Here is a 20774-nt window from a genome sequence, read left to right on the forward strand (position 1 = left end):
TCAGGAACAGAGCCCGTGGTGGGGGCACAGAGACCGGGAAGGGGTCTGCTGAGGGGCGCTGGGGCAAATTCTCCTTGGCACGGCAGCAGACAACCCCCCCTTGAAGCTCCTGCGTCCCTCTTTGGCCTCGCTGCTTGGGGAAAGCTTCCATGGGCAGTGAAAACCAAACGATGGCCACCGACTTCATCTTCGTGGGGTTCTCCAGCCTGGCGGAGCTGCAGAAGCTGCTCTTCGGGGTGTTTTTGCTTCTCTACCTGCTCACACTGAGCATGAACACGGCTGTCATGACCGTCATAAGGGTGGAGCGGAGCCTTCACACACCCATGTACTTCTTCCTCTGCGTCCTGTCCTTTTCCGAGACCTGCTACACCCTCGTGATCGTCCCCAAGATGCTGGTGGACTTGGTGGCGGAGAGAAAAGCCATTTCCTTCTTGGGCTGCGCCGTCCAGATGTACTTCTTCCTCCTGCTGGGCTGCTCCCACTCCTTCCTCCTGGCGGCCATGGGCTACGACCGCTGCGTCGCCGTCTGCCGCCCGCTGGCCTACAGCAGCATCATGACCCGGCGGCTCTGCGCGCAGCTGGTGGCCGCGTCGGCGCTCAGCGGGCTGCTGGTGGCCCAGCTGGTCACCCCCCTGGTGTTCTGCTCGCCGTTCCAGGCCAGCGGACAGCTCGAGCACTTCTTCTGCGACATCTCCCCCGTCCTCCGCGTGGCCTTCAGGCAGAGCGACGCCGGCGAGGCCGTTATCGTGGCGCTGGGCGTCTTCGCCCTGATGGTCCCGCTGACGCTGCTCCTGGCTTCGTACCTCTTCATCCTCGCCGACGTCCTGCGCATCCCCTCGGCCGCGGGGAGGCACAAAGCCTTCTCCACCTGCAGCGCCCACCTGGCCGTGGTGCTCGTGCACTACGCCTGCGCCTCCCTCATCTACCTGAGGCCGGGCTCCAGCTCCTGGTCGGGCCAGGACGCGCTGATCTCGGTCACTTACACCATCCTCACCCCCCTGCTCAGCCCCATGATTTACACCCTGAGGAACAAGGACGTCAAAGCAGCTCTCCGCAAAGCCATCAGGAAAACACAAATTTCTCCAGAATGTTTTCCAGGAAAGAGGTCAAGGTGAGCAGCGTCCCCAGCCAGTTTCCAACCGGCAGCCTCCCCTTCCAAAAAGCATCGCTCCTTTTCCACAAGCCCTTTGGCTCCCAGCAGATCTTCAGCAAAGCCATGACAGCAAAGCACGGCTGCTAAGAAGGATGAACAAATTCCAGGCACAGCGTTAGTGGGAAAACCAACTTCAATTCCTTTTTGAATATAGAAACCCAATTTCTTTTTGAAGATGGAAATCCAAATTTCCACCCCCGTGCCAGCAAAGCTTCCAGCTGTACAACCTGAGACATTTCACACACAGAATCACAGAATCACAGAATTTCTAGGTTGGAAGAGACCTCAAGGTCATCGAGTCCATTAGTGAAGAAGAATCATAGGTGTCAAAAATATTTCAAGGGGAAACTCCATTTTTTTTCAGGAGACTGCAAGCACAGGACCATATTCATGGTGTGTATCAATACCATATTCATGGTATGTATCAAGTTTGTATATTGCGGGGCCCATCAACAAAGCCCGCAAGGAACTGAGCTCCTGCAAGGGCTTTGCTCCTTCGAATGGCATTGTCTCACCTTCACCAGGGGCTGAATTAACACATCTGCTGTGTTCACATCCTGGGCTGCACAAAGCTGACCACAAAAGCCTGTTTTTTCCTCCAAAACGAAGGTGTCATCTCTTCATCAATGAGAAAGTGGCATTGGCAAAACAAGGAAGTAAAACTTTTCCAAGAGGAAAAGCCCCCAACGAACTAGTTGTTTTTAAAACCCTGGGGTTCCCTCCCTCCACAGGGGCGATTGCCCCAGTCAGTTGAAGGCAACTACCAGGAAAACCCAAAAGGCTCCTGAAACTTTTATTTCTAGGGCTTGTCACAGCAGCAGAGGCAGGCACGCTTTCTCCAAACCTTCATGTCACATTGCAACCTGGCAAGCTCTGACGCGGCAGAACTCAGGTTATTCCTCTGATTTATTTTCATTTTATTGTGGGGTACGTGGGTATAAAATCCAGACCTGATTTTACTACTGAGTAAAATCAGTACTACTGAGCCCATGCAGGGGGTGGGGATGGAGCAAAGAATGGGACCAGGGCACTGCAATCCCCAAAAGCCACATGGGGACCTTTCGCAACCTTTTCGAAAGAGCACTTAGTAAATCAGGGACCAGGAGCTGCAATGCAAGGCCCCAGAAGATGAAAAAGAGAAAGAACAGGGAGGAAGGAACCCATGAGGACAGGAGAGGCTACAGGATCTGGAGCTGCTTGATGCGGAGAGAAAGCAGCTGCAGGGAAGCTCCCAGGACCATAAAGAGCTCAGGGCACCTCCCTGTGCCCCCCACTCTGGTATTTTATGTATTACTGACGTGGGAGATCATTAAACGACTGAGCTGCCGTCACAGCAGACCTCAGCCAGCTTTACTGCTGTAATTAAAAAAAAAAAAAAAAAAACAACAACAAAACAAGACACCCGTGAGGATTTAATCACGATTTTATTCTGCAAACCCAGCATTTTCAATTCTAAAATTCAAAAAAACAAAACAAAACGTGGTGCTGCCTCTCAGGGAATGTACAGCTTCCTGCAGTCTTCGACCTAAACCAAAAACAGTACGGAGAGAGCAGAACTAAGCAAATCTACAGAACAAGACAGAGGAGCGCACGCCTGCTCACAGGGCAGAGCAGCTGGGTCCCTGCCCTTGAACGAAAGTGGAACGCTGCTTCCAGCTGCACACAGTAAGACAGGAAGAGGAAGAAAAAAAATACAAAACCAAAACCAGGGGTTATAACAAGGGCGTGGGACAATCACCTTCACACAAACATTCACAGTTACTCTTGCTGCGGCTCAGTGGCTGCTGGCAAAGCCTCTTCCTCCCCCCCTTCCTCTTCTTCCTCCTGCTCGCTGCATGCAGCCGGAGCTGCCTCGCTCACGTTTTCCCCTCCCTTCTCCTCCTCCTCCTCCTCTTTAGCTGCCCAGCCCTCAGTTTTATTCTCTGCTGCTGGCTCCTGGGGAGTTTCTGGAACCGAAGGCGGCTCCTCTGAGTCTGCCTCGGCTGCTGCTTCTGAAGGCGCCGCGGGGTCTGAAGGCACCGCAGCCTCGTTTGTGTCCTCCGCTGCCTCCTCTGCTTCGAGCTGGTCGTCATCTTGCAGAAACGGGGGCATCAGCAGCTGTCTGGGGTGCTGATCCTGCTCCCCCACGTGTTTCAGGAACTCCTCTGATTTTGACAGCTCTTCGGAAGGCCCTTCCATCTCTTCCGCTGTTGGAGCCGCATCCGTAGCTTCACCCGTGTCCCCAGCTCCTCCCTCCTGGGCCTGGGCAGCCTCCGTAGCGGTGTTTTCGTTTGCTCCTTCCCCACCGCCATCTCCGCCTTCCAAGGCTTCTCCTTCGTCCACATCCTGGTCAGCGATTTCGTCTGTGAAGGGATCTTCACCCTGGGGGAGAGAGAGGGGAAGACAGAAGAGTCATCGGGCTGCAGTGAGGCGGAGGCGACCTCAGCTGTGAAACGCAGAGGTTCGCAACTGAGCGGAAAACGGCAGCTGCTCAATCGTGGAAATCCAGCGCGTCAAGCCCCAGAGCCACTAAGCTTCCAGCAAGAGAAGCGCCCCGGGAGGGTGCTCGGATCCCACATCTTGGAGGAGTGGGAGGAACGTGCGAATCTCCCTCCTGCGCGGCACGCTGCTGAGCGTGTGGGTGCTGGGGCTGGGTCCTATGCTAATAACCGCGTGTGCTGCAGCACCCGGGAGAGCGAGCCGGGGCATCGGCTCTGCTCTCAGCTGGGAGGAACTTGGCTCAATGACACGATTTTTTTAAAAAAAAAAAAAGAAAAAAGCAATTCCTCAACCTCTGTCCGGTCCCAGCTCGGTGGGACAGCACGGGACTCCCACACGGTGGGAGAGGAGTGGGAAGGAAGATCAGCGACTTGTGGCCTTCCTCTTGCCCTTCGCTGGAGATCAAGGAGTCCAGCTGCCCAGAGCCACGGCGCTAACCTTGACCTCACGTGCACACAACCCTGACAATCCCCCGAGCACGGCTCTTGCTCTCTCCCCCGCTACGAGGAGCCCGAGCGCCTCAGGGTTGGGTTTATTTCATTTTATTTTTGACCTCGTTACCTTTATTCAGGCCGACATCAGATCCTAGCACTGCTCCCATCGGGGCAGGGACCATTTTGTTTGGCTCTCTGCTTGTGTTTCGGGGTTAGGTGTGGGTGAGCACTGTACGGTCAGTGGGTGCTGTGCCCTAGCGCTGGCCCTGCCGGAGAGTAGGGCCACACTGTGCCACAATCCGGGACAAACCGTGCTTCTAAACTCCCTCTCCCTTCCTCACAGGTCACCAAGGTATGCGGAGGGCTGGCCTGCAACAGACGAAATGTGAAGGGAGGCGGGCAGCATGCCAGTGGCAGAAACCTCGCCTGAAATCTGATCGACCGGGACGAAGAGTTTGCTCAACTCCCCCCGCCGTGGCTGTGGTGGAAGCTGGGAGAGCGACCTCTCCGGCTCCAACACAGCGCCTGCAACGTCCCGAAAAGCGGAGGCACGCCGGTAGAGGCCGGCCTGGTAAAGCCAGGCCTGTCCCCGCTCGCTACGTCCCAGCGCCTCTCGGGTTCTCTGCCTCACGGACCGGATCGATCAGAGGTTCAGACCAGATTGGCTGCCTCCACACGAGCAGATCCATGCAGGTGGAGGACAAACGCAACGGTAAATCTTCCCTGGCTGAGGTTCAGCCAGCTGGTCTCACCTACCGAGGTTCTGGAGGACACGGGGGGGGAAAAACTTCAGGCTATACCTTGCGATCTGGACCCAAGTCCGTTATCGCTGGTAAAAGCTACGGGGGGATATGAAGTCCACTAGTGGTGGAGACTGTCACGGCCTCCCTTGGGAAGGGTGAGGCACCCAGCATCCCTCAGAGGAGGAATCGTTAGGCCCGCGTTCAAGAAACCAGCTCTTGATGCTGAGAGTCTTGTGTCAATTATCGCCCTGTCTCCGGCCTTCCTTTCTCGGGGAAGGTCGCCGAGAATGTTTTGGCGAGGCAGCTCGGGCATTACCTGGAATCCTCAGATTTCCTCCACCCCTTTCAGTCTGGTTTTGCACCTGGGAATGGTACGGAGACCGTGCTGGGATGGGTCGAAGATCTCCTCCTGCCGATGGACAAAGGTCAGGCGCCCGTGCTGATTCATTTAGATCTGCCGGCAGCCTTTGATACCGTTGATCATGAGGAGTTGTTGACGTGCCTGCGGACCCTGGCAGGGGTAGACGGAGTTGCACTTGAGTGGTTCCGTTCTTTCCTCTGAGAGATCCCAGAGGGTAGCACCGGGCAAACGCTCGTCTGCCCCGAGGGCTCTCTCGGGTGGGGTACCGCAGGGTTTTTATGTCACCCTCCTGTTCAACGTGTATGAGAGGCCGTTAGGGGAGGCGGCCTCATCACTTGGCTGCAGCGCCACCGTACGCTGGCAACTCTCAGCTCAAAGTCTCTTTCACTGGACCCAGAGGGTGGAGTCGCAGTTTTGCTAGAGTCTAGCAGAGACTGGGCATGATGAGAGCTAGCTGGCAGAGGCTCGGTCCGGGGAAGGCCAAAGTGATGCCGGTGGGACAGGGGAAACATCTGCTCCCCCGCGTGGGGGTGGGGGGGGGGAAGGAGGCCGCCCGCGCTGCCGGCCAGCTTTGCGGACAGGGCTCCTGTCGGATCCTGGGCTGCTCCTGGGCTCCCAGGGAGCAGCAGTAGGCGAAAGCGCTTCGTTTCGTCTTCGCGGGGCCACGAGGTTGCGACCTTTCCTCTCGGATGCGGGCCTCACCCGTAACCCCCGCCACCTCCAGACCGCGTTGCTGCCAACGCGCTCCACACTGGGGGGGCTCTGGGGGCGGCCCACGGCCGCCCACACGCTCCCCCCAAGGCTCTGCAGGCTGCACTGGCTTCCGGCTTCTTTCTGCAATTCCAAGTGCTGCTCTGGACCTAGCGAGCCCTACCTGGCGCCGGCCCTGCCCTCTCCTCGCACTCCAGCTTGGCTCTGAAGATGGGCCGGGGGACGCTCTGCCACTTCCCAGCTCGCACCTCATGGGAAGAGGAGGGGGGGGGCTACAGCCAGGCTGTTTCAGCTCACGGGAATTCGGCTCCGTCACTCGGTTGAGCTGCCGGGAGCGTTGCAGAGCCCAGCTCTTTACACAGGGCAAAATTCGCCCCAGTGCAGCACGGGGGCAACGGGTGGCACAGGAGCCGACCACCTCCAACTCCAGCCCGGCCTGGACCCAAGCAGTGCTGCCTGACTCACGCACGCTGCACCAGGGGGAGCTTGGTCCCCAGGCCACTGCTCGAGGGGTGGCTTTAGCACACTGGAGTTCCTTTTTTCTTTCTTTTTTTTTTTTTTTCCTCTCCTATTTTTGTCTCCTTATGTTTCTGTTTGGACGGTTTCGTAACTGCTCTACAAGTGCCTGGGAATGACAGTAGGTACAGTCTGCAAGTTAAAAAACACGAGAGGTTGTAAACCGCCTACAGAGGAAAAAAAGAAACCAGACCCAAGGATTTAGACTAGAGGCAAAGAGGCAGCGGAGTGGGATCTACGCTCCTCCCCATCGCGTGTAACAGGGTGTCCTGTGACCAACATGCAGCACACACAGCGATGCGCGGCTCCAGCGCTCGGGACCACCGCGGTGCCTGTCCCCCACTGCTCCGGGACCTCCGCACCAGCTGGTGACTCTCTCGCCCACTCACCTTGAGGTACTTCTCCAGCATCTTGACGATGTGTTTGTTATTCAGGACACTCTTGGCGACGTGCAAGCTGGTCTTCTTGAACTGTTCCGCAGCCATCTGAAAAGGAACCCAACATTAGCCTCACTGGGTCGGTCCTGAGGGGGAAGGAAGAGTTCCAAAGAGGATTTTGGCTCAAGATACCAAATTCTTTCCTCCTCGGCAGGGCTTGGAAAGCCCAACCTCAAAATCCAGCTTCTCAGAGAGCATCACAAGGAGCAGGTAGAGGGGAGCACCTGCACCTCTTCTGCTGCCACAAGCCCTGGAGAAGAATGTGCACCAACTGGAACATCGCCCCAAATATCACTCATCCTGAGCGCAAGGAGTCCATGCACACATCAAATATTTAACACCAAGGAGATGAAAACTATTCCGAGGAACGTGTGGATCCGACCAAAGCTTGCTGCCTCCATCTGCGCTCGCATCGAGAGACAGCAGCAACCCCCAGGGCTTTTCAGCAGCAAAGGCAGCTCCACAACTGCCCCGTAGAGAGGAATTCCTGTGCCAACCCCCCTGGGAGCTGCTGTTCAGTGCAGTGTGCCCGTACCCTGGCAGGCCACGAGCCCCAGAACATCTTCCAGAGAGGGTGGTTTGTTTTGCTAAGCTTCTAACACCTTCTCCCAAGACACAATGCAGCTACACGTGGGACAGGCAGGATCTGTACTTATCCTACAGAGTGAAAAACAAAAGCTGCTTCCTGCTTTTCACAAGCATTGCACTTCCACTGCCTCTCTTCAGCCTAACTCACCTGATTTCTAAAGCCCCTCCACAGCCTGGGCCAGTTCAGACACCGACCATCTCCTATCCAAATTTCTTACGTGCCCCCAAAGGGGACTTTAAGTCAGAATTTTAGCAAAATTAGAGAGAAGGAACATTTAGTCTGCACATTTATACAGTATGCCCGGACTTCAGTTAGTCCAACACCAAGGAGACAAAAGAAAAGGCTACTGGCTATCTCAAAAAGCTGTAGTTCAGGGCCTGTCTGGATTGTCTGAACCCCAGGCACCAGTTTTGGCTCAGAATATCTTCTCCCACGACAGCCTCTCTTCCTGCTGGCTGCGCAAAGTCACTGACGTGCCCTGGTAACCCCCCTGTGCAGGAGAAGAGGCCAGCTCTCAGAAATAAAGGCAGGGCTGCAGAAAAACCTGCCGAGACCGACCGCGACCAGCGGCCAGGTCTGGTTGCTTACCCTGCGGTTTCGGTTGTGATCCGCAGATCGCAGGTGCCTCTGGAGGAGGTGGTTCTGTGCAGGAATTAACATGTCGCAGGCCATGCAGTGAGCCGCCTCGATCTTCTTGAAGAAGTGTTCCTGGCCAATACCTGCAGCAACGAGGAGAGGTCAGCCCCGATTTGTGAGGAAGGAGATGTTCTGGGAACACCAGAACCTTTCCACCTGCGCTCCCCACGCCAGGGCCGACGTGCTAGTTCAGCACCCGTCCTCCTTGCCATTTCTGCCTTCCCTTTGGGGACAAAAATCACACCCACGAGGCACGGACAGGGGTTATTCTGCTCTAAAACGGATGGCACTGATGCAGTACTCACGTGGAGGAGGAGAGGTTGTGCTAACAGCCCAAGGTACGAAGCAGTTCACTTACCTGAGCAAAGCGAGGCACCAAACCCTGGTTTCTTCAGTGCTGCTGGAAGCCAGCCGGCCTCCCCATGCCCATTTAACAGCACAACGGCCAGCTCGAGCCTCCCCCAGCCTTGGCTTCACTCCTCTATACTTTTGCCCAGGTTTTCTGCCTGAACTCCCATTTTGTAGCCTACCTGTGGCTTAAATAAGCCGCATTCCCCACTCCTGGACTCAGCACAAATACCAGCTCCGTACGCCGAGGACAGGTTGCGCTGATCAGGCTACGTGGATTTTTTTTCTTCTCAGCGTGATTTTATTTTTTTTTTCCCCAACAGATCAATTTCACTGCTTCCTCTTAACGTGAGGGGCAAACACAGGCCCCAGCTGCATTAACAGCCACAAAGGTAACAAGCCTTTGGAGTTTTTCCCTCCCACTTAGAGCTTCATGAATCTGTTGCCTGTGAAACTGCAGGACAGATCCCCACCAAAGTGACATCCCACAAAGTGGGCAACGAGGCATCTAGACCCTGACCCACAGCAGCACAAAGGACAGAGCCCCTCTGGAAGTAATGTTTATCAGACTGCAACCCTGGTAAGCTGCAGCAGTCCTCAAAATCAGCAGCAAACCCACAAGGTTCTGGTTAGTTTGGCAGGCTGGGGTAAACGGGAGGTTCGGTGGTGATTTCACCTCTCGGCAGACACCGCTCTGCCACCAGCTGTGGCCACACCACTGTGTGCTACCAGTGAGCCCCGTGTTTTTGGGATTCCCCTCCTCTTCCCTGCCACGGGACAGACTCTTACCCTTAAAAGGATCTGGCTTCTGCTTCGTGCCCTCTTTCTCAGTCAGCTCCTGGCGACGCTTCTCAATTTTTTTATTCCTATTGACGATGTATTCCTAGAGAGAGGAAGGGGAAGGAGCTCACTGTCCTCCACAACACACTGAGACACCAAGGCCCTCCAAAGGGAATCAAGGCCCCTGTGGTCTTCCTCCTGGCCTTGTCATAGCTGGTGAATTAAGAAGACGAGGCAGGCGTTTTCCCCTCCCCATCCATTCCAGCAAAGAAGGGCCCACCCCAGAGCCCAGCTCGGTGCCCCCTATCAGGTTCTGACCTTACAGTCCCCAGTGGAGATGGCAATGGCCCTCAACAGACCCCAAAAAGAAAAAATAAAACACCCCAGTCCTTCCCCAGCTCTAGCTGTGCAGGGGGCAAAGAATTTCTGGAGCATTTATTTCTGGCCTTTCTGTTTAAATTCACAGAGCCAACTTCCCCTCCCAGCACGCCAACCCATGAATAGCTGCATCACACTAAATGAAGTCATCGAGTGATGTGTTGACGAGTGGTGATGTGAGCCAGCCAGGCAGGGGGCTGAATGTTAGTGATTTCGTAACCCCTTTCACTCCCAGACAAGCCTGGAAATCCCAAATAACCCAGCAGTGATGCAGAGAAGACACAGAAGAGACGCGCCAGCACTGGGCTGTGCACGTACCTGCAGGAACTCGACTGTTTTGTCTGGGAGCTTGGTGCCAATGTACCGCAAGGTCTCTTTGTGGAACTTGCTCTGTAGGTGTTTTTGGATCTCCTCTTCCTCAAAACTGCGGAACTTGCACACAGAACAGGCGAACTGGATCCTGAACAGAGCAATTGCTTGCAAGTGAGCTGAACTTTTAATAGGAACATCAAGATCACAGCTGCTACTGCCCCCACTGTACTTTTTTTTTCTTCCCAAAATGCCCTGCCACAGTTTTACTCTGTGGCAGTTCTTTGTGATCACTGTGTAACCCCCACTGAACGAACAGCATCTACTTATCCCCAGAACAGGTCGTTACACCACAGGAGAGGATGCAAAACCCCACATAAGTTTAAAAACAGATGGACAAACTCAAACCGCAGGAGATTAAACAGATATAAAAATACTCTCCCTGGTTTGGGACAGCCCTGAGATACAGAACCACAGGTGCCACCTTAAGCTGTCTTTTGGTGATTTATGGCATTACTGTCATAGCAAGGCTGCTTATACAGCCACTTAATACTCCCTTCTGAATTTGTAATTCTACACTGAGCTATGTATCAAACAGCATGGTATTCCCATCTTAGAGCAGTCCTAAGACATGCATAAGGGGGAAAAAAAAAAACACCACAAAACTGCAGGAATCAGAATGCAGAGCCCCAAAACGTGATTCCCCAGACAGGCTTCTTGCAGAGGAAGGTCCCAGGTAAATATTACAACGTGCGATCGCTCACAGAAACGCTGGGAACAGACTAGGCTATCACTCTTCCTACCTGTCCATGGCACGGTCACGCATCCTATCTCTTCGCCGCTGCTTCTCCCTCTTCTTTTTCACCTCTTCATCATCATCTTCGCAGCCATCTCCAGATGCTAGGGGGAAGGAAAAAATAAGAATAAAAATCTCGGAGTTGCTGTGTAAGAGCCCACGGTTTACTGGCTGAGGTATTTCAGGACCAAGTTCCTGAAGCTGAGAGTAAAGAGGAAGCAAAGAAGGAACTTCTGGCCTGCCTCCAGCAGTTGCCATAAAACCCAAACCCTCCCCTCCTCCAGCTCCCTCAAATTCCCAGAGCAACTTGAGTCTTGGGAGGCAGCGACAGGACGTGCCCTTACTGGAAAGGGCAGTCACAAACAGTCATTTACTTCCACAGCACCACAGAGGCATGCTGCCAAGACACCTCTCTGACTCACTTTTTGGGAGAGAATGATTTTTTTTCTCCCTGTATTCTCATTTTTCCCCCAACCACCTGTTTCTCACAAGGCTGAAAAGCTACTTAAAAAGGTTAAGCAACAGAAGCACAGATGTTAGTAGTGCTAACATCGCAGCTCTGCTTCCTTAGAACAGTTTCAGACTTGTTATGCCTTCCCAATAATCGAGAGTTGTCAGGAAAATAGCCAAGACCGAGAGATTCAGCTGACCTAATCTTGGCAATATTTTAGGGGAGAAAGCTACAAGCACTGGGTCAGAGGTCTATCAGCCCCACGGGACAACGCCTTCAGGTGAAAGAAGCACAGAGACCAGTCCTAGTCAGGATGCAGTCAGCAGTGGGAGGCTTGAACAAGAACTTTAACACCCAGCCGCATTTCTTTCAATCCCAAGCATAACCCAGAAGCGCCAACATCACTCATTGAGGCTTCTGCAAGTCACCATAACGCAGAAAGCACAGCATGTTTGGGGCTGACGTGTCTTTACCAAAAAGGACAATCCAACGTCAGCAAAAGCAGTTTCAGCAAATTTAGAGCACGTGGGTTTTAAAATTGCCACCCTGATATCCTGCCATGTATCCCTGTATATCCTGACGGGAGCTGCATCAGCTTTTGATGGAAAAAAAAAAAAAAAAAAATCAAACTCTGGGCAGTGCCTGAAGGCGAGGCAGGCAGCAAGGTGGAGCGTGTCCAGCTCACACGCTGGGGGAGCCACCCTACCTTCCTCTGCGAAGTCACCACGACTCCCATTCTCCTGGAAAACAGAAAGAGAAAAGGAGGCCGCGGTCATGTGCTGCCATCTGGAGGTGTCATTGTCCACCCAGCCACCGGCAGAGCTGGTGAAGGACGAGGAGATTTCACCCCCCTGCTGACGCAGGGACGGAGTGCCGACGTTCACAACCGCCACCCCCAAATCGTCAGCTGGCACAGGTGGCTACACATCACTGGGGATTATCACTCCTGGCCATCAAAATGTAAATATTCCACGCCTGAGTCACTGTCTGAGGAGTGCCTTGCAAGCCACCCCCCTCCCCCCCCAAACCTGGCAAAGGAGTAAAGGAAACTACCACTAATTGGGACTTCCGCCTAACGAGCCTCGCAGGTAGAGCCAGAAGCATTAGGACATGAGCATTAGGATCCCAACCTCCCCACTCCAGGGCTCTCAGCACCTTGGCCCAGGCACCTCAACACAGATCACTCTGCCAGTAATCCTTGCTGAAGGGCATGGGAAACGAGGAGGAACAAGTACTTTTGGAATGTACGGGCTCAGAACGCTGCTTTTAGGTGATTTTAACAACTCTGCCTTCAGCACAGTCAAAAAGCCAAATGGTTGGAGTGGGTAAATGTTCCCATGGCTGCCACAAAGACTTTAAAAACAAAACAAAAAAAAACACTACTTACACCTTTGTCAGCTTCATCTCCTGATTTTTCCTCTCCTTCACCCTCATCTGCTGCATGCAAGAAAAATCATTTAGCTGGTGTTGGGAAATCTTCTTTCCCATTACACGCTGCAAGAGGCTACTTAGTAAGCCACCGAGTGCTGCAGTAATGGCTCAGAACCCCAGCAAGGATAGCTAACTGCTCACTGGTTTCTCCTTGCCTCTCAGTCTGTGCTGCAAACGCTGTCCTTACACCCCCAAAGCCTACCTGGGGCATTAGATTTTGGTCCAGGCCACAAAGCCTGTGCACAAGGTGGAACTTGCAAGCACGTTATGGCAATACCCACGCTAGTGACTAAAGAACATGGCAGCTCTGAAATGTAATCATTCAGCTGAACAGATTATTCATCTTTCAGCTGAAAATAATCATCTTTCAACTGAAAAGATAAAATGCTTTAGAACATGTGGGGAAAATGAGCAATGCTTGGCTCGTACCGTTCTCAGTGTCATCACCCTCGCTGTCAGTCTTTGCCTGTTTGCTGTCCGGCTCGTCTCCACTTTGAGACTGTTTCCGCTTGCGTCCTCCTTCGCTGTCCGATCGCCCTCCTGACCGGTTTCGGAAACCTCTCCTCTTGGGCTACAGGTGGAAGCAAATAACCAGATCAGCCAGCCCCACGCCCCAAAAGTTCAATTATTCCACCCATCTGCTGCAGGCCCTAGAACAGTCAAGCCCAGATGACCCCACAGACTTTTATCCAGCTACAAAAGGATTTGCTGGCGGACTTAATGCCAGGTTGAACAAATCCATTAAGGGTCCCCACCACCCTCCTGAAGGGATTCAGGACGGGGACGCTGCCCTGTTTGGGACACCTGAGATTACTCAGCAGGGGAATGGACCTGAGCTCCTCCAGAAGGCTCAGCTCCACAGACCGACGGCCAAGCTAACCTCCCGAGGCAGGAAAGCAAGCTGCCTGGGCTCTCACAGCAAAACCCAGGATGGCGACGACTTACCGTGAGCGTGTTCATGTGCCAGGGCACCGCACCCATCCTGTCTCTGTTTCGTTGCCGCCCCATTCCGTAGGGCACGTTACCGTACCGTCCCATTCCCATGCCCGACATCCCCATCATGCCATAGTCATAGTCTCCATAGTCCCCGTAGTCTCCGTAGTCACCATAATCCCCATAATCCCCATAGTCACCGTAATCTCCATAATCTCCATAGTCCCCGTAGTCCCCATAGTCGGGGACCAGGGCTTGGGAGAAGAGAGAGGGGAGCCTGTTGGGGCCGGCACCCCCCATCCCACGCCCACCCATGTAGTTCAACTCATTCCAGCGAGCGGAGAGGCGCTCCGAGCTCGAGGAGGGCATGAAGTGGTCGGAGCGGTTGAAAGTGTTGAGGCGCCCCCGATTCTGCACGCGGTTTTGGCTCCGTCCTCGGATGAGGCCGTAGTTGTTGCCCCGGTTGCGAGACTGATCCCTGCGGCCGTCGAACTGGCTCCCGAAGGAATCGCCGCGATCGGTGCCGACCTCGCCGTAGTCGTAGCCGGACCGGTACATGTCGCGGTCGTTCATGGAGGACCTCGAGTCGTACGATTCGAAAGACTCGAATCTGAAGGAGCTGCACGGTGAGGAGAGAGCCGTCAGTAGCAGGAATAAAACTGTGTATCATACAGAGTTTGCATCTGTTTGTATCAAAACCCGAGTGTTCTCAACTAAAAAACACTTAAAATCCTGATCCCTTTCTGTACCCACCACCTTTTCTTTAACCTCAGGAAAATTAGTATCAAAACGCTGTGTTTTTGGCACAAGCATCTGAACAGAAACTTGAATCTATGATTCTATGATCTGAAGAGAAACCCTTTGGAGGGGTCACAACCTCACCAGTTTTATGGCAGAACACCAAACCTCTCCGAGCTTGGCTTTCCCAGCTGAAAAGCAGATCCCAAAAGCCTCCCCGCTGCAGCCTGCACCAGGTAAAAGCAAAAAACGCTGCTTCCCAAAAGCAGGGTCAGTGATTCAGAACCGAAAGAGAACATCCTGCCTGCTAGAAGATCTCAGCCGGAAGAAAAGGGGAACATCAAAACAACCAGCCACCAGCACGGACAAAAGCACAGACTCTGGCCTGAGAGGGAAACCCTGTAAGAAGCAACAAAAACCTAACTCTGGTATAAAAAAAAAAAAAAAAAAAAAGCAAACTGCAGCAGGGTTTTGTCCGACACATATCACAGATGTATCTTTAATACCATGGAAAACCCGAAAGGAAACCAAGCAGCCCCTTAAGGCAAAAACTCAGAGCTGTTCCTCCACGTGTGGAATTTACTCAGATAAGCCCCTCAGCTGTCCAAAGTAACATCAAATGGCAAAAAAAGAGGTGAAACTTCGCTGATTCAGCAGCTCTTGCCAGGATCTGCGTTATCATTTGAGCGGTAACATGAGCATTGAAATGAAACGACTCTCCAGGCTGGCACGGTTTAACCCAGTGGAAAGAAAAGCTCACTGGGCAGCCGTGAGGGAAGACGGATATAGATGAAAAGGTGCTTCTAGCTTTTTAAGTTTCTTGAAATCAAAAATGCTTTCTGCAAGATCTGTTAACCAAATCCGCCACAGAGGTTGCTTTTAGTGCCTGATATATACATCAGGTTTGATACTCTTAATATTTAATGTATTAAAAATATTTTTATATATAAAGGGGTGTGCACATGCACACACACATCAGGACAGGTTAAAAAATAAGCGATTAATCTTGTTCACCCTGGAACAAACACCAGATCACGCTGTGCAAACAGAAGAGCTTAACCTGACGTCGCAGTGATTCGAGGCCACTCTTTTACCATTAAAAAACGAGAAGAAATTGAGCAGTCACCTCTCCTGATCTTCCATTCCTTCCCCAGTGCCGCCGCTGCCCTCCTTCGACAGCATATCCAAGCGCTGGTTTATTTTGGCTATGATGGAATCCGAGTTCTCGTTCGCCACGCTCTCGCTGCTGTACGAAGCGACGGGCATGGCAGAGCCGACATCAGCGTTCATGCTCATCTCCGAGGTTTTGGGAGTTTCCCAAGTGCTGGAGGTAGCGGCAGCGGCGTAGTTGTACGTGGCTGCCGTGTTTGCGGCAGTGGTTTGGGTGTTGTAGTAGTCATAGCCTTCGTAGCCTGGCAGAAAGGGGAAAAAAATCAGCGTTAATGCAGGGTCATACAGCCAAGGGAGTCAGGGAGAAGAGCTGAGATGCTAACGGACCCTACTGGGCAAGGCTGCGGCTGAGCTTTGCTCGTTCAAAGGAAATCTGGCTTCTTAAAGTGAGAAATATCAGAGATTTCTCAATACTAAAAGCTACCAGATCTCCTTTGAGCACGTCTAACCAAGGAAACGGAGCGCTGCTGGTTCCGTTTGTGATTTAGGAATGAGCTCAGTGGATGCTGTGGGACTTTGTCAGCCTGAGGCAGCTACACCACAGTCCCAAAACCCGAAGAGGACCAGAGCACCGCACACCCAGCAAACAAAGAACCACAGGGACAGAAAAAATCGATCAGGAAAAAAAAAAAGACAAAGGAATCAAAGCAGTGAAGAGCACAAAGCCAGCCACCACAGGAAAAAGCACCCTAAGGCCGGAGGTCGCCCCACAGGACGTGCTGGGAGGTCCCGACGGCACCGGTCACCCCCCGCTCGCCACCTCCTGAGCCCTGAGCTAAGAGCAAGCTTCCTCCAACAGCTCTGCAGTCGCCGCTTCTGACCTGGCGCCCCCTTGGCTATGTCAGTCCTAGGGCTCTCGTAATGCGACTGCCAAGTCTGCCAGGAAGATCCCTCATAATTCTCCTTGGCCGCCATGCCTACAATAAAATTGACAACAGTTAAGGCCGACGGCGCGCTGCTGCCTCGCTCTTTCCTTGCGCTCCCCCCCAACTGCCTGGCTTTTGGTCGTGGGGGGATTGTGAGCCCGCTGGAGCAGGGACTGCCCTCGGGCCTTGGCTGGGGCTCCTGGGCTTCCCAGAAAGAGAAACAATGGAAGAAAAACTTTTTCAGCAATTAAAGTTTTTCAGCAATGATTTGGGCTGGGAGGTTGGAGTCGACAGCCCTGCTGTGCAGTATTTGATTTTACCCCACGAGGAGCAAATAAACGGTATTTCATAGAAGTATCTTGGGCTTTTGCTTTCCCTGGGGAAGGCATGAACAGCTCAGAACAGCCAATCCAAATTTGAGCCAATTAATTAAACACTGCTCTGAGAGGAAACACTTCCTAGCAAAATGCAAATCACGTTTAATTCAGGAGGCGGTAGCCTGAGTGCAGACACCATTGAGATGCCAGAACTTCAAGGGCAAGCCTCGGATTTTGAGGGGGAAAAAAAAAAATAATAAAAAGTGGTATTACTGAGATCAGAGGTAACACGTCTGCCTGTTTGAGATCAAAAGAGAAACGGAGACATGAAACAAATGAATTTGTTATCTGCGAGGCAATTTGCCTGCTTTAAGAAAGAGATGGCTCTCCATCATCAGGACGGAGATTCTCCTCCGCAAAATAAAAAGCCACACGCGATCACGGCGAAGAAATCAACGGGGGCTCCTCACGGGAACCAAACGGCCCCGAGCCCATTTTCCCTTCACTAGAGGAAAAGTCCTGCACTCTTCAGGAGCGGGGAAAGCAGCTCCATGTGGCACGACCGACTCAAGACCGAGCAGGGCACCGAGGAGCTGTGCACGTACCTTGCCAACTTGTCGCGTTCGTCGCGTATGTACCTGAGAGAGAAAAGAGACGGGGTCAGCTCCGAAAGCCCTTCAGCAGCTACAAGGTGAGGGACGCAGCAAATGGAACGCTGGTAAAAATTGCTGTTCAGAATGGGTGAGGAAGAAGCTGGGACTTCCAGCAGCTACTTATGAGAATGAAATGGAAAACAGACTTTTTTTTTTTTTTTTTAAATATTTGCACTTGAAAACACTCAAATGACCCCAAAAAACAACCCACACTCAAGTAAAACACCTGGGGTGCCTGTGCAGAGTTCACACGGCAGCATTTTGGTGCTGAGGCACTGTTTGGGGGCACGAAGCAGACCACAACTGCCTGCAATTCCTTTTCCTCCCTGAGCTCCAAGCTGGCGGCAGGGCTGCCCCCACTCCGCTCCCCCCGAGCCGTCACCACTCCAAAACCCGGCCATGATTTGGTCTTGGGAGTTTCGGTTTCAGCACACGCTCAGCAGAACACACCAGAAGTTTACCTTGGGTGTTGCTGGCCCCCGTACTCCAGGTGCCATAACCTGCAAGAAAAAACAAAACAGAGCTATCAGAAGGTTCAGGTGCTTTCTCCAGCCGCCCCCCGCAGTTACCACAGTTCCAGTTTCTTCCCTTAATTGCTCCAAAATCAAGGATGTTTTTAATTACACCCGCACTTGTGCTTTTACCAGGGGGAAAATGTGCCCAAAGGCTGAATGAAACTGTATTTGCAATTAATTCTGTTTGAAAACATCTCGTTGACTCTTGGGTCGATGATACACTGAGAATTAAGGAAAATGATAAAAACCAAATGAACCACAAACAGGCGGAGTTTTAGAAGAGAAATCTGCTCTGAAAGGTGCTCGGTGCAGCCACGGCGTGAGGCTACGTGAGAGCTTCATCTGCCAAGGCCTGACCCTGCTCACCACAATCTACAGAACGCGTGCCCCCTTCTAAAGGCTTTTTTGGGCTGTTGGAGCAGTGGAATTCCTCGAAGCTTGGGAGAAGGGGAGTGTAAAGCACCGCAACCGTGGCCAAAATGAGTGCTGCTGTATTTAAACCATCACAGAAACCACCAGGTGGCGAGCACATAGGGAGCAAAGGCAAACAACCACGTTTTCTAAGGGGAACCTCGGCACTGACGGGTTTCCTTTCATGCTTTTGGAGGCCGAGCTGTGCCCTGCTCAGTTTTGGGGCAGCTAGGTCACGATTCGGTTCCTCCATCCTCCTACATGAATGGCCTGCCGAGCATGCGCAGCCAAAAGCAGGAGAAACAAAGCCAGTGTGGGGAGGCTGCGAGGTTTTTCGATGAAGCCTCGGCTCTGCTGTGCCTGCGGTGCACAGGAAACAGAGGCTGCTCGGCCCGAAACGCACCAAAAATGGTTTCATTTCTTTCTCTGCTGAAACGCGGGCTCCTCATGGGCTGCACCTCTGGGTTAGAAAGAAGAAAGCTGCCCAGTTTTGGGTGACATCTGTGTCCCGTGGCGGCTGTTCACAAAGACATTGCCACGGGGGCGATGCTCTTTCAAGGATAAAGGGATCTGGGTTAAGCAGAGATCTCAATGCTTCCCATCCAGTCTTTGACAGCAGTTAAGAACACGGTAATTAAGCGGTCACCATCTAATTCCAAAACCAACATTTCCCAAAGAAAAAGCCCTACATAAAGTGTTTGTGTATCAGTGACTCGACACCAACATCTGCATCCCTCCCCTGCCGCACATAAATATTCCTGTTTGAGGGAAGATTCCAGCTCCTAGACAGCTCACTAGTTTCAAGAAACCCCCAAAAAGAGCAAAATTCCTTCTCCAGAGTAACTTCAGGGACATATATTCAGATCGAGTTGTCGAAGGAGAGAAAGAGAGAAAGCAATGCCTGCAGAGGACGATCCAGCTGCCCCATTCACAGCACCTCCCTTAAGAAGTGGTGGACTGCATCCTAAAAGCGTGGTTTGCTGAAGAGTGGCAAGTAAAAACACATGCAGAACGGGCACCACTGGTAAATTCTTTCTAAAACACCGCTGTGGAGCCGCCAAAAAGCGCTCTCAGGGGACCTGCTTGTTTTTGAAGGTGAGCAGAGTAAGCAGAGCGTGATTTCACCACAAAAGGACCAGGGTATGGGGCTACACAGGTCCCAGAGGTGCAAAAAATGACCAGACATGGGGTCTGCATGACCTTAAAAGGGACCCAGAACAACTGAGGAAGCAATCAGGCGCTAAACTTCCACTGGCACAACTTCCTTTCTCCTTCCATCTCTGTCGGCATCGTTTTGAAGCTTGAGGAGACGCCAAAAACTGCTGGAGGCAGGGAAACGGAACCCAGCAGGCCACTGCTAGGCACCAGAAGGAAGGAGGCTTCTTTTTACAAGCAGGGCTTCAGGCAGTGGCCGAAAACTCCTCAGAGTGGCAGCATCCTGCCAGCAATCTCGGTGTTTCGGGGCTCACCCGCTGCCTTCTGACCATCTCCACGTCACCTGCCGCCTTCTGCCCCACACTTTGGGTCACCAATCTCCGCGTTTCGGGGCTCACCCGCTGCCTCTACCCCCCATTTCACGCAGGCTATTGCAGGGCACGAAGCGCCGTGGCGTGTCCCAGCCCAATGCCACCCCAAATACCGGAGTGCGACACCCCCACGCCGAGCAGCGGGGGCTGTTTGTGTGGGTGTCCCCCCATCCAAGATGGTGACCGGGGGGGGGGGAGCGCTGAGCACAGCCACACCGAGAGGCTCCCCTCCAAAAAACGGGACTGGCTGGATGCCCCTGGTGGGGTGGGGGGGTAAAAGGAAGGGGTAAAAGGAAAGGGTAAAAATGGGGGGGGAGGAGGAAATAGGGTACAAGTGGTAGGGTAAAAAGAGGGGGTATGAGGGGAAGGGCAGACGGATGGGGGCAAAAAGGGGGAGGGGGGCAAGAGGGGGCTGGTTTAAGGGGGGGGGAAGGGGACACCGGGCGCCAGGGGCAGGGGGCGGGGCCGCGCGGCCGCCATTTTGTGGCGTCTTCAGAAATGGCCCGGCTCCATTTCCGCCAACCGGACAGGAACCGGGGGGACGACCGGGAAAAGGAGAGGATGAGGGGTAGCACCAGACACCCCCCCCCCGCCGTCATGTCCCTGTCCCTCCCCCTCCCCACCCCCCCCAGGCCTCTCCCTCCCCCCTCGGCCGCCCCCACCTCCCGGCGCCTCACAGCTGCGCCCGCCAATCAGCGGGCTCCCTCCGCTGAACGACGCGCCACTCGGCCAATAGGCTGCGGCGCCCCCTCACGGGAGGCGGGCCCAACATCTCCCTGCCGCGAAGCGGCCGCTGAAGCCGCCGCCAAACGCCCGAGCCCGGCCGGGGAAGCGGCGGGACGGCCGGGGAGGCGCCGCGGGCCGGGGCCGGCCCCGCACTTACCGCCGTAGCCCTGCTCCATGGCGGCCGCCCTCCGCCCGCGGCACCGCTCCGCCGCCCGGGCGCTCAGTGCGCAGCCGCGCGGCGCCCGTCGCCCATTGGGCCCCGCCGGCCCCTTCGGCCCGCCCACGAAGCGCTGCTATTGGCCGCCATCCGCGTCGGCCGCTATTGGCTGAGCTCGCCCCGAGGCGCGGCCCGGACGCCGATCCCATTG

The 20774-nt window shown here is 53.7% G+C and overlaps 2 protein-coding genes across 15 annotated transcripts; one reads left to right on the plus strand and one right to left on the minus strand.

The window, feature by feature from the left end:
• Positions 1–170: 170 nt before the first annotated feature.
• Positions 171–1115, plus strand: LOC309889040 (olfactory receptor 10K1-like; the record flags this gene model as incomplete). The annotated part of the gene is made up of 1 exon (XM_082781716.1): positions 171–1115. One exon carries the CDS (start codon positions 171–173, stop codon positions 1113–1115), a length of 945 nt encoding a protein of 314 aa, XP_082637842.1.
• Positions 1116–2558: 1443 nt separating this feature from the next.
• On the minus strand, positions 2559–20652 carry AKAP8 (A-kinase anchoring protein 8). 14 transcript variants are annotated; one of them, XR_014319187.1, is made up of 17 exons: positions 20121–20175; positions 17690–17728; positions 17181–17213; positions 16214–16309; positions 15349–15634; positions 13497–14103; positions 12981–13122; positions 12508–12557; positions 11827–11860; positions 10677–10773; positions 9883–10024; positions 9196–9289; positions 8011–8141; positions 6786–6881; positions 5125–5319; positions 4193–4434; positions 3377–3514 (listed from the first exon to the last, which is right to left on the minus strand). XR_014319187.1 is itself a non-coding variant. In XM_082781788.1 (15 exons), the coding sequence occupies exons 1-15, from the start codon at positions 20580–20582 to the stop codon at positions 2912–2914; spliced, it is 2469 nt and encodes an 822-aa protein (XP_082637914.1). In that variant the 5' UTR covers positions 20583–20652; the 3' UTR covers positions 2559–2911. The 14 variants fall into 14 exon arrangements, 12 of the variants coding, with proteins under 12 accessions (XP_082637914.1, XP_082637913.1, XP_082637909.1 ...); XR_014319188.1 differs by lacking the exon at positions 4193–4434 and having other exon boundaries at positions 3383–3514; XM_082781788.1 differs by lacking the exons at positions 4193–4434; positions 5125–5319; positions 20121–20175 and adding an exon at positions 20564–20652 and having other exon boundaries at positions 2559–3514.
• Positions 20653–20774: the final 122 nt, after the last annotated feature.

This window comes from Aythya marila (genome assembly GCF_965140915.1).
Source record: "Aythya marila genome assembly, chromosome: 32".
Taxonomy (NCBI): Eukaryota; Metazoa; Chordata; class Aves; order Anseriformes; family Anatidae; genus Aythya; species Aythya marila.